Here is a 14,227-nt window from a genome sequence, read left to right on the forward strand (position 1 = left end):
TTGATCTTGTTTCCTTTTTCTGTTTGATGACTAGTAACACTCCCACAAAAAATAAAAAATAAGGGTCAAAATGTGGTTATAATCGTAAAAGTAGTATTGCTTTTAACAATATTTTATGCTTATATTTCACAAAAATATATCATTCATAACATCACGATATTATTGTATTAGAGTCGTCCTTACTCTAGGAGAGATAATAGCATAAAATTAATACACTTATATATGTTCACGCATTTGAAAAATAAAAACCCAATAAATTGAATCATAGTTATAAATATTTCATTGTTAGAGTGAGTGCCAAAGCCTACACATTTCCTTAGAAAACCATTATATAAACATATACACCAAAGCCTCTTAGGCTAAGTACGTGGTCTAAATAATAAATAAAATTATATATATTATTCAAAATTGAAGTAAAATTAATCAAATTCATATTAAACTCGCCAATGTATTATATGAACTATTTATTCCTTACCACAAAATTACACAAATGGGTCTGCACACGCATGCCTGTCAGCAGATGGTTCGGAATGGATCCGACCAATGGCCCGGTTCCACATCGGCATTGTTCATCTGTGCCCCATGAGAATTCCATATGGGTCACATGTTGATGATCCATGTGGCCGAAGCCCTGCCTGCCTGGGCACAACATCCCACCAGTCACCTCCCACCCATAAATAAATATAATTAAGTTATAACAATATTATAAAATTAAATAATTAATTCACTATATATATATATATATCCGATTGAATTAATCATAACTAAGAAATAATTTCCAGAATTAATCAAACTCCAGCCCAGCAAGTAATTACAAGAGTCTAGTGATATGTAGACTAGACTTTTAAACTCTAGGTACAAAGATAATGTGTTTTAATTAATTAGCATATCCAGATGAGGGAGCAAACTAAGCATAATTGGTAATTAGGTAGCGTATCCAGTGGCATATATATATATATATATATAGTAATAGAATAGAATTAAAAAATGGGAAGGACGAATAAGGGCGATGGAGGCTTGGCCCGACCCTCTATGCGGGGACCGATTCCACAGGGCCTCACACGTGTTTAAAATCTCTTGCATGCATTTCCAGTAGTTGACACGCGTGCTTTGGGGGGACCATCCATCCCACCATCACCGCTTCTGACATAACATATATATAAAAATATATATATGTATGGCATCCTCCATTAATAATATTATTAAACATATATGTATATAAGAGTTTTCTGTATTCTGTATGCGGATCGATACCATGATCATGTGTATGTATATGTATGTATGTGTTGAATTTATCAATCAATCAATTAAAAGAGAGGCATCCATGCAATTGGTCAGAGTGTTATCACATGGATATGAGTCATTGAATGGCTAAAAAAAGCAATATATAATCCATCCATCTTTGAGGTATGGGGTGGTGGGAGCAAGAAGGGCCTCAATTCGGACCATATCTAAACTGCACCCATCACAACCCCATATGAATAATAATAATAATAATAATATTATTATTATTAGTAGGCACAAAATTAAGTGCTATATCAATCAGTCTACGTGTGGCCCTGCAAAAAGAAGATCCCAAAGATGGGTGCATTTTCATCTTTTATGCAAGTTGGGTATAAACTCATTAAGAACTAAAAGGTAATAGCGATTTTTTCCCCCAAATAACTTATGAATTATTACCGGTATTCAATAGCTTAAACGTGACTTCTTTTTGTGGGTATTGCTTTGACTAATGTAGATGGAAAGGAAAAGTGGGGGGGTTTTTGAGTTGGTTGCATTGTGGGGAGAGAGAAGTCGAAGAGAGGAAGACGAAGAGGGGGTTGTCTTTCTCTTTCTCTTTCTCTTTCTCTTTTGTTTTTGCTTAGATTGTTGCTGGGCACCAATAATTGAAGGGGTGGCCAAGCATTGTTTAAGGGAACAAAGATGGGAGTAAAATCCAGTGGCGTGCATCTTTCCACGTACGTCCCCTCAAAGTAAGAAGCTTTGGAAGCATATATATGCGTGCGTGTGTGTGTGTGTGTTTGTTGGTGTGGTGTCGCCTCCTTTGGCCAACTTTCCAAGTCCCATGCATGTGTTTTCTTCGCATCAAACAACCTCACTCCCCCTTTTAAGTGGACTCCAACTCCTCTTTCAACCTTTCAGATTCCCCCCTCCTCTCTCTCTCCTTCCATGGAATTAATTGCTTCCTATACTATATATCAATACAATATATATATGTATATACGTATATTATTATATATATCTAACATGTAATATAGTTAACCTGGCTAGCTCACAGGGCAGCTAAGTGTCCCAATTAATACATATATATATATATAATTCTTAATTACTTTTTTCAATATATTATGAGCCACGATAACTAGTTTTCTCGTTCTCATGATTTAAATATTATATGCCATTACGTGTAAGATGTGTGTATTTTATATGCAGAGTTGATACATAGTAGTAGTACATGTGTTTGCTGTTTAAAGAACACGGGCACAGCTTTCATAGGTTGTTTAGTTGATATATACATATATAAGTAGTATTCAAATTAAAGTTCGTGTTAATGGCATTTAATTATGTCCTCCTAGCTGGTGTGCTGCCAACTCATGTGCTATGGAGAGGATCTGATGGATCCATGTTTAATTAGTAATTAAGTACCCCAACAAATCCATTCTTTTTCCTTGTCTGAGACAAGGGTGTACGTACATCAATGGTAGCCAAGAAAGGAGGCAGCCGATCAATTGTGTGAAAGCCCTTTCATTTTTTGATTAAATAAATCTCTTCACCATTCATGATTAGAGCATTTCTTAGGAAATTATTGGTATATTATCTTGGGAAACCCAGATAATTAGCTACCTACCTACATATACCTAGCTAATTAAATTATTATTGAATTTATGTCAATTATGAAAAAAATAAAAACTTCTAATCTAAAGATAACCACATTGTAGTTTTTAATTAATTGATAGCTTCAAAATCACAACCTCTACATGTAATTTCTTGATGGAATTAATTATTTTGCAGCAAAGTTGTATAAAGTACTATGAGATTGATTCTCTGAATGGACCACAGACAGACACAGCAAGCAGTAAGCAGAAGTACTGCAAGCATTGCAGGTTGGCTGGTAGTCAATTCGTTTGAAACCTCAACCTAGAAGAGGGATACGTACTCTGTCCTGTATTCGAGGTTGGCTGGTAGTCAATTCGTTTGAAACCTCAACCTAGGAGAGGGAAAACGTACACTCTGTCCTGCATTCGAGATGACATTAATTTTGTTGCACCAATTATTGTTCCTAGGAACTCAGAGAAATGATAATAACAGCCCTAACTGGCATATTAATTGTCAGACATTACATTTGGCAGGTGGGGAAACAATTATAACTTAGAGAGACTTTTCTACTGGATTTTTCATGTTGAATATCCCACAGTAATTTAACACATATATATTATGTATAATAATTAATTAATGTGTGCTCCTCCTTAATTTGAGTTATGAAATATTTAGATGAAATGTGGATTAATTACTGAGATATTACTCTAAAAAAGTTACATAGAATTATGGTTAATTTATTCAAAAGTAGATTGAGTATTCCAATGCTGTGAGTGGATATTGAAGATCTAAGTCTTATAGCAGTGGAACAACAATGTAAAAACCATATGATTTTGGCATGATTGCAAGATATATAATGCCTTAATAGGTATTCATAAAGTTGAATGCGAAGGTCACTTGCTCATATTATTTAAAATTTAAAATTTCAATATTTGAATATATTTATATAAAAAATATTTACATTTGGGTCTAAATCTTAGGAAAATAAAATAATTTAAATGTTAACTTAGTTATTATTAACTTTACCCATGTCTTAACAGTTATCCATTATAGATGTATGCTGATTATTACAAAATGATAGATGAGATACATGTTTTTATTATCTAATTATGAGAAATAATTACCATATATAATCTCTGGAAGGAAATTCCTATGCATATATAATTGTAAATTCTTGATAATGGGATGAAAAAGATCATTTAAAAACATTATACTCTCCACGAGAGAGGCCATGCCCATGATAATGAAAGTACGTAGTTGAGTGACAAATCAAACCTTCGGGCACAAAGAGGGACTTTGAGGGACGAAAAGTGGAGTATGGAAATTAGATTTATATATATTGTATCAAAAAGCCTTCAGAAACACTCATCTTCTCTACACAAAACCAAATGTGAATTTGCTCGGATTGGGGGAGGGAAGAATCAAATTGAGAGGATCTATCTATCCCGGGGTCTCGTGGGTGAATCAGTACTCAACCCTGTAGAGATTAATCTTGACTGGTGCTTAAATCCATTCAAATGTTGCTTCATAGGACTCGCGTGTGTACCAATATTGATGTTTACAACAAAAATATATTGGACTAATTAAGAAATAACGCGTGAAAGAGTTTTGAACCCATCAAAGTCACCATAACACAACATCGGTATGTATATATATGTATTTTTTATTTCTCAAATGGGGTAACAAAATTTAAACCTTGAAAACCACACTAAAGTTACAATTGTTTTTCTTCTTCTAAAATATTATCAATGTCAAGCTTCAATTCAAAATATAAAATATGGGGGGAGGGGTGTTTTGTTTTCCTTTCAACTTGAGAGTATATGAAGACGGAAGAAAGAAATTAAATTATACATACCCATGTTCACAGGGGGTTCTCTTTTATCAATTACGATAAATAAACAAACTGTTAGTGAAACAAGCATGCTGCCCAGAGCATCTCTCTCTCTCTCTCTCTCTCCCTCTCTCGCTCGCTGTTTTTTTCATTTGTAGTCGTAAATTTCAAATATTTGTGTCCATGAAAAAACCGTACACTACTTATTCATGTGTTGAGAATATTTATCTAATTTATGACTACTATAATTATATATATTTGTACATAATTCAATTGCAACATAAATATATATATATATCATTATTTTGAAGTTAAAAATATGGTAAATTAACATTATGATTAATGTAACGTTGCCCACTATTGTTTCACAACTAATTAATTTGTGTACGAAAATAAACTACAAGGAGTGAGTGAGAAGAGAGAGTAAAACTTTATATGCACTTAAGGAGGAGGCAGCTGAAGTTACAGTAGTGTTTAATTCGGTTGTACATGGCTAGCTAGTTACAAGATGGACACGGTCACAAGGCCTTTTGGCCTGGACACAATCCTTGCTGTTATTATTATTATTATTATTATTAGTTGGGTAATTGTCTCCCAGTCCCAGCAGCTGCTTGTTGCTTCTTCTGCCATATTTATTATTCTTTCCCCCCACAACCATCACATATTTCTCAATTAGGGTTGACCCTTTGATTTGTTTCAGCGGCCTTCTCAGCGACACCCTTTTCCATGTCACCAGTCGCTGTAGAAAGTGCATTACCTGTATACATATTCAATATATTATGTAACCTCTAAATATAATTAAAGGTCTATATATATATATCATTGAGATAGTAGAATTACAGAAACATGAAATATATAAAAGGTGTAGGATGGATGGATATGTATGAACAGATTCTTGCCTCGGCTGGCTCCTGTAAATAATAAGATGCATGGGTATCCTTGGGAATCTTGGACACCAGAATGCCAGAACCCTGTCCTCTTTCCCTCAATACCTTGAAGGCATCTTCGTCGGTCCGGTCATCTCCAATGTAAACCGGGAACACATCTGTACAATTGCCGAACCCTATACATAAATCAAAACAAATTAAGGATTATTAATTCATTCATAATCGTATAATCTAGTACTGTTATTATTATGAGTTTGTATATATATGTATATATATATTTTCAATTGTTGGAAACTCACCCAGGGCCTCTAACAAAAATTCAAGGGCCTTGCCTTTGTCCCATTTAATTGTAGGGCGGATCTCCAGAACCTGTTTTGCACAGCCCAAAATAAATTAATTATTAAATAGAATTAATTAAAAGTAAAAGCTTAGTTTAGTTTTAAGCTAGCAATAACTGGTGTGGTGCCATGTCAGACCTTTCTTCCTTGGTTTAATCGAAGGTTTGGGTACCCCTTCAGCACTGATCTGACCTGTTGTGCAAGTTCACTCCATTTCTGCACAAATTCAATTATTTATGCTTATTTAGTACTTAAGGGAAAAAATCACACATAAACTATATATATATACATACACACACATATATATATATATATATTATTACCTTCTCATCAACACAGCGAAAGTGCACAGAGAGGCAGAACTTGTTATGTTCGACTTTAGCCCCGGGAGTAGATTTTGTTTTCTCCAGCAATGCTTTGTAAACCTGCAAAATTTAAAGTGAAAAAGCTGAATTAATTAACCTTCTTATTAAGTCTCTAATGGTGAAGGCCACTCTGCGTAATTAAACGTGGCCAAGCCCACCAACCTCGTCGATCATCGGAAGGAATTCGCTTGCCGGTTGAAAAAGAACGGCACGAGCATCCTGGAGATTCATGGACAACAACAACAACCACCCATAAATATTTAACAACTTAATTATTAATCCCGCTCTCTGGATTAAGAAGAAAGCCGAAAACAGTATGGACATTAATTATCGATGGGTGGGTCCTCACATTCTTGTATTTGGAGCCTTTTGATGGCCCTTTGATGTCCATTCCATGGCTTCCGGCGTAGTACAACTCCGCTAACTGAACAAAGCTATACACCTGGATATACACGCAGTTAATAAACAACGCCGCAATGAATTACTTAGCTCCATAGTTAATAATAGAAAGAATATAAAATAAATTATAGTATGCGTCGATCTGGAGAGAAGAACAGTTAAATTTGAACTTAAAAAAGTACCTTGTCTCTGCATCTGCCAGTCACTATAGCAGTGGGAAAATATCTGGCAAGTTTTCGAACAGTTGCCCTCATCTGTGGAATCATGTATATATAGCAGAGTTGGTAAAGCTGAAAAATTGATTTGGGTAAAGACGATGAATCGGCGACGAAGGGGAGAAGAGAGAAATCAATTACCGCGTCGGACATGAAAGCTCGATCGGGGTCGTCGACGATGGGGGAAAGCGTGCCGTCGTAGTCGAGGAACATCACGATTTGTTTCCCTTTCGAAGCGTTCGTTATCTGCTCGAACATTTTCAGGGCCGATGGGTGATGAAACTGTTATACATTTCATTATTGCGCGGTGGTTAGATTCGTCATTTCACTGTCGTAAAGTACTAGAAAGTGAAAAGCTCAACCCAGAACCAGAATTCAACATCCATGTATGTATGTATGTATGTATGTATGTACATGTCTATCTCAGATAGTGCATGTATACGGGTACATATATATATATATACACATGGGGGGAGAGAGAGAGAGAGAGAGAGAGAGAGAGAGGAATTACAATCTGGTCATCGGAGAAAGAAGGGGTGGACTTGAGATGGGTCGGAGAGGAAGCTCTCATTGACTCAACATTGATTTCGAGGACCTTGGTCCGAGAAATGGTGATATAGCCGCCGGGAGCGACCGGGGGCTTTTGCGCCGCCGGCGACATGGCGACCTTTATCGCCATGTTGATGCCGGAGGTGGTGTCGGAGACGACCACATTTTGCTTCGCCATCTTCTCTCTTTCCTCAATCAAACTCACTGCAAAAAGCCCACCAAAAGTTCACATTTTCAGAACGATCGTGTCGATCGAAACACCATTTTCCCAAGCTACCAAAAAAATCGAAACCTACCCATCTTAGGAAAACGAAGGTACTGATGAATTGCGAGTAGCGCAGAAACTGGCGTGGTTGTTTGGTTGCCAAGAAAGTGGGAAGAGAAAACAGAGGAGAACTCTGTTTTGGAAACTTAAAAAAGGGATTGGGGAAAGAGGCAGACTTGAAACTTGGGATGAAGTCGAAACAACGAACCAAGACGAGAGAGATCGAGAGAGAGCAGTGCGAGAAGAGGGAGGGCCGTTTGGGTGCTTTTATACTGGAACTAAACACTAACGGACAAACACAAACAGGCTGCCAAAGTCCTGGCGGGGCCCAGAGGTTCAGGTATCCTGATGGTTCCACGTGGTCCCACTATCGCCACCCCCTCCCCGCCGTCACCGTAACAGCCACCACCACCTGGCAGTTCCGCCACGTGGCCTTACATGCTAGGTCACTTGCTCCCACTTGTATTTCTGACGCGTGGAATGACAACCTTCCCTCAAAAACCTCGGATTTTGGGGCTGGGTTACCCGAAATGGATACCCATTACCAAACCACGTTTGAGATCCGGAAGCCACCCCGCAAAAACCAGTTACCGCGCGCCCTTAGGCCTTGCCAGAACTTCCTATAAATAGCAAATGGGCACCTCCAGTTCTCTGGACTTCTAAAACCGCCCCTTGGAAGGATGGAGACACTAAAACTAGCAGCTCTCCATCCTTGTTTTCCAGTAAAACCAGCTGCGTTTGCTTTCTTTTACACCGCATTATTGCATAAATTAATCGATGCTGTGCAAATTAAGAAGTATGCTTGTAGGGTAGACCCATGCCTTGCCATGTTCTTTTGTGTAGGAGTTTAAGCCTATTAGGTGTCGTGGTACTTACAAGGAACCCTTTGTTTGGAGCATTTTCCAATTTTTTTACTAATTGCAATCCTCAATAATTGCCTGTCTTAATTAGTGGTCACTCATATATATATATATATATATAGTAGCTTACTCAGACTTCCCATTTGTCAATTTTTCCTTTTCTATAAGGTTAACATAAAATTAGAGTAGCCTTAAAAAGAAATGAAGTAATGCATGCATTCATGCATGCTGCACATATATATATATTAAGATGCTGAGAGCTCATGTTGGAAAATAAATGTGAAACTTTATTATTTACAACATTAGTCCTTGCCCATCGTTGGAAAATAAATTATTTTGTTACAGAACATAAAATTGAAGAACCAATTATGTTACATAACCCATTGCAGGATGGTCTGGCTAGGACGCTCGTTTTATGAAATATTGATAAATCACAAGGCTGCAAGTGCAATTTAGTTATCATAGGTGAATATTAATATTATATACATGGCAGTGGTACGAAATCTTTTGGCATTAAGGCATCCAGATACCCCGTAGATCTCAAGCCCCAAACTGCTTTTGTAACTTACATATTTTTAAAACTTCACTTAGGTTCTAAGCAATATTAATCTTTTTAGATAAATCTTAGTAATATTAATTGACAACTCTTCATATAATATTGTAGTGTTGAAGGAAAATATCTCATATATATAGTGTTTATTAATCAAGATATGAAGTGAAAAATATCTGATATGATGAGAAATATTTTAAATATTTATCATTTTTAATGTATTTATTAAATTTATCTGATAATTTTAAAAAAAAAAAAAAAAGTCATATGACTTCTTATCTTAATTTTTTTCAAATACACTTATCCCTTCCCCCTCAAGATAAACATATTTTATTCCTTATAAATAAAAAAAAATAACAATTGTATTTTTAGTGCATTTTAAAAAAATTAATAAATAATTTAATAAAAATTTAAGAGTACTTTTCAATTTTATTTTGATCATTTTATATTTTGGTCCAAAAAATATTCTGACATTTTCTTCATACTCTATTTTTTTTATTTATTTTAACAAATACTATCTTAGTAAATATTCAAAAGACAATCTATCCAACACTAAAAAGAATCACAATCTATAACAGTAAAGAAAAAAATTCCTAATTAATTTGATTCACCAATCTTGTCCCAGTCCCCAAATCCAATGCATGGCTTTTAATATCTTTTTCTTTACTAATTCTCTTTATATATATATATATATATATATATCACCTTCCCTCTCTTGGCAATGAATATGCTTGATGAACAAGCTATATTCGCTAGTTATTGTTGGCTTATTTTGGCATTTTGTCGAAAAATTAAGTTGGCAATTCCACCAATCTGCCAATGGTGGAAAAATTTAGGACTTGTTTCCTAGTTGATGATATTTAGTAGTAACCAATCTTAAAATACATTAATCTCTTTTAAGGAGGTGTATAGGTAATGAGAGATTATCTGTCAATACATCTCAGAATGGATGTTAATGAACTAGTTAGGGAAAATATAATAGCAATGCCCCCAGAAAAGCGAACTGAGCACGTGTCAAAAAACCCATGATTTGTAGGCCAGGCTGGCCTACAAAAACTGAACCAATTAGTGAGGAGAAGCAGGCAGGCAGGGCAGCGTAGGGGCGAAGCTAGGGGTAGTAGGGTTTCGGAATTAATGGTTAAGAGGAGGATACAGTGGGAGACACGTAAGGTATGTCCAAAAGTGCTTCGTTATTGTTAAGTTTTTGCTCTCTTATTGGACGTCGCTATACTATGCAGAAGACAAGGATATATATATATATATATGTGTGTATTATTTGGTGTTTTGGAGATACTATATAAACTAAGTCACCTAATGTGTTAAATTGTTCATAACATATCACTTAATTAAAATTTATTAACATCTTATAAATAATTTGTGACACCACATAATTTAAGTAATTGATATATTTGACACGTACATCAAATAATATCTCTACAAAAATAGGTCATTAATTAACGTTTTGAGGTGACATAGCTGCTTCTGCAGCCTTTTGTCTTAACGTTCATTGTTTGTTTCCCTTCATCTCTATCTATCTATCTTTCATTTGATCACTCTATTGACTTCACTGACTATTAATGGACATGTTATACTCATCTTTCTTTTTGTTTCTCTCTCTCTCTCCATATACCATGAAAAAAAGAGTTAAAGTCAAATAAAACACACTCAAATTGATGTTAACTCACTATAATTTTTAAAAATATAAAAATATTTAAATGTAAAAGATCTCTTACACAATGACTACACCCTTCACTAGCTTTGGATTTGAGCATTTTTGTTATGTGTTACCGTAAATGATTTGAACCTTTTAATAATCATTTAGCAAAGAGAAAGTTCATGCACTAGCTAGATGGTTGATTGTCAAAAATTATATTATATAAAGTGAAAACTTTAATAAAGACATGGTTCCTCTTATAAACCAAATAATAACCCACAAAATTAAAAAAGAAGGAAGAATATTGTCACATAAACAAAAGTTACACAGAATTAGTGATTATTCAAATTTGTCTGGGTTAATTTTGATTAATTATTATGGTATATTACGAGTATTTGCTAATTAGGATGGACATGATTAAAAAGATTCTTGAAGGTAGCAGAACCGATCAAATAAATAAGAGGACTGGAATAATCAAAGGGAATCTTTGAAGATTTGAGTAGTCCCTGACCCAGTTATTCTGTTCATAATATATAGCTTTAAATCACCACAGAAAGCGTAAGATTCTGTTCATACATACATGCATTGTCATCACATTAACTAATCCTTACATGATCCGCCATTTCAGTAACTTCAATCTCTCTCTCTCTCTTTATATATATATATATATATCCACTTTTGCAGAAGCTGTTCAATTTACCTACTTAAAATTTAATTAACCTGAGATGTGAGATCGGCCATATATTCACTTCGCTTTATATATATGTGTATATATATATATATATATATATGATGATCCTCCAAATGGGATGCACCGGATATGCCACCTTCCATGCACGTCAATGCTGTTTGGCTGCTGGGAAAAAGTAACTACTCCATACATATATATATATATATAGAATTAATAAAGAAAACATCCTTTTCTTGCGCCTTAATTAACGCTCTAAGCGTTGCTGCATGCCAGCCTTCCAGCCAACCCTGATCTCCATCATGCGCTCAATTAAGCAGCGCCTCAGCCTGTATTCCATCAATAATTTTGGCCATTAGACTATTAAAGAATAGTAATAAAGAGGATTCTGCGACGTCATCTCGTGATCTCATGATCGATTCTCGGTAGAGCTTCGGCAATCGGTAGCCAATCATCGGCGTTCAACGTTCCAAAAGCACATGAAAATGTTCGACATTTGCACAAAGATGTTGATTAGAAAATAACTACAATACGTGTTCAATCCATAATAATAGCACGTGTACAATTTGCCAATCACAGACGACTCAATTCATTTGTTATAAGTTTACTTAATTATATAAGTCGGGGCTTTAATGGATATATAATTAAACACCTGTTTAGTTATTAAACCCAAAAATTTGTTCGGATCAGACCCTATGAATCTAGCTTAGAGGGGGCGGCCAAGGTGTTGGCCCTTAACCCAACAGGCAGCAAGACATGCAGCGGCTAGGTGGTGAAGCACACAGGTGTCAATTGCACGCGGGGGGCGTAGGTCCGATATCCGAAGGTCCGCACACCCGGCGGGAGACAAGGGACACTAGCCCGACACCGCACGTGTGAATTTGGGGGGTTGGCTTTTTGGGTGTGGGGGGACACGTGGCGTGAGTGTGGGGGCCTGCGCATTCCCACATGGTGATGGCTTTTTTGGTCGGCCGATTCTGTGAAGAAGAAGATGAAGAACGGAAATTATGAAAGGAAAGGATTTTCTAATTTCTCCCATCCATAATTCATATGGAAAAGAACAGAGGCTCTTGCCTTGATTCAGTCCTAAGGAAAAGCACCATATAATTGGATTTCTCCCTTACCTCACTCATCTCATCACATGCCTCTGCTCCTCGCTTTGGAATTTTGTGTTCACTCACCACCTTTTTTCTGTCCTTTATATTACTGATTACGCTTAAAAATTAGAAACTAATTAAAATTTAAAATAAATTATGATAAAAACCTCTTATCAAATCGCGTGTTCTCATTCATCCATAGATACTGCTGCTGCTGCTGCTAGATAAAAATTCACAATGATAAAGACATATCATAGCGCGCATAGCAGTGGGTTTGGACATGATGTCGACATTCTCTGACCAGTGTTGTACACAGTACAGTCCGCCCCGACCCAAGCCGTGGGCGATGAAAATTCGGAAAGGCTTTTTATAAACTAAAGGCAATGAACCTGGTATTCACTGGGAGAGCATATAAACTAAAGAAGACCATACCATGTTGACACACATTCACCATCCTCGTCCTGTCCTAACAACCCATGAATTCTAGGGTAGCTACGTGTGTCCTATTTTGAGTACCTATGCATATATTATACTGTAGATATAGATTATAATAGATTAGGGGAAGGGCAGGGCGAGAGAGAGAGAGTATTCTAACTTGGCGGCCACTACCAGGCCAAGTCCAAAGACAGACAGAGCGCGGGCGGCGGCACAAAGTCCGAGGGAGAGTACGCTGATGGACCAAGACATCACCACCACTGACACTTTTCAATTAGTCCAAGTCCTTGTCAGTCAATTTGACTACCATTACGTACGTGTATGTCCGCGTGTGTATTACGTATATGACCGTGTGCGTGTGTGTATATATGTATATATATATACAGGTGGTCTTCCCCGACACTACTTGTTTGACGTCCGATCATTTCATCCTCTTTTTTTTTTTTTTGTTTATATTTATTATCAATACTTCATTTTACGTAGTTGTTAGTCATCCCAGGTCTTGATGAATTTGAAGTCCCAAGTGCCACGAAATATGAATGGCACCAAATTTGAGTGAGTGGATTGGACGGGTATTCGGTATTTTGCATTTGCGCTTGCGCGTGCAGCTGAGCTCCCTAAACCCGAAAGAAGACAGCAGACTAGTTGGCGTCGGCCGGCCCACAGTTCCAAACGTGGGTTGACTCCCCACCAGCCAGCCAAGTGGGCTGTTCACACCTGCCCTTAAATTATTTTCATCTATTCTATTCTTGTAATTAATTAGAGGATATCTAATTTTTCGAATTACGTACTGCATGTAGCTAATTAATGAATTTATTCATTCTGTGCTCCTAATTAATTTGTATATATATATACATTCGTAGTCAATAAAATTACAGAAATTATATTGACTCATTTAAGTTAAGTGGCACTCTGATTTCATTGTGGTCAATGAGTAAATGATGTGATTAATATTAATCATAATAATAATGAGGTGATGAAGGGTAATTATTAAAAGTACAATGGCCTTCCTGGAAGGGGAGGGGGAGTAATGGTTGACAGCCAATGCAGAGGGAGAGTCAATTAAAGTAGTATTCTGGACTGCCCCTTTGTTTGGCCAATGGCATGTTTTGCCATCATATCATGATTGAATGGACGGGGGATGGGGCCTGATTACTCACAATGTACTTCTCCACCACTGCCTCTTTAATTTCAAACTTATTCATCACATCACTACTGATTTGTATTTTGCTACAACTTTTGAAGGCTCCATGGAATTGACTAATATTATATATATATAT

General features: G+C 36.3%; 1 protein-coding gene across 1 annotated transcript; it reads right to left on the reverse strand.

Annotated features, from left to right (window-relative positions):
• Positions 1–5,052: 5,052 nt before the first annotated feature.
• On the reverse strand, positions 5,053–7,909 carry LOC127803190 (probable trehalose-phosphate phosphatase J). Its single transcript, XM_052339261.1, has 11 exons — positions 7,695–7,909; positions 7,361–7,602; positions 6,991–7,131; positions 6,817–6,888; positions 6,585–6,677; positions 6,398–6,454; positions 6,194–6,295; positions 6,009–6,086; positions 5,832–5,901; positions 5,545–5,708; positions 5,053–5,402 (listed from the first exon to the last, which is right to left on the reverse strand). Exons 1-11 carry the CDS (start codon positions 7,696–7,698, stop codon positions 5,139–5,141), a joined length of 1,287 nt encoding a protein of 428 aa, XP_052195221.1. The 5' UTR covers positions 7,699–7,909; the 3' UTR covers positions 5,053–5,138.
• Positions 7,910–14,227: the final 6,318 nt, after the last annotated feature.

The sequence above is a fragment of the Diospyros lotus genome, chromosome 6, assembly GCF_014633365.1.
Source record: "Diospyros lotus cultivar Yz01 chromosome 6, ASM1463336v1, whole genome shotgun sequence".
Classification (NCBI taxonomy): domain Eukaryota; kingdom Viridiplantae; phylum Streptophyta; class Magnoliopsida; order Ericales; family Ebenaceae; genus Diospyros; species Diospyros lotus.

Coding starts and splice junctions, on each gene's coding strand:
- LOC127803190 (XM_052339261.1), bottom strand. Junction 6,296..6,397: donor TCCTTCCGATGATCGACGAG/GTTGGTGGGCTT, acceptor TAAATTTTGCAG/GTTTACAAAGCATTGCTGGA. Junction 5,403..5,544: donor ATTTACAGGAGCCAGCCGAG/GCAAGAATCTGT, acceptor ATATGTATACAG/GTAATGCACTTTCTACAGCG.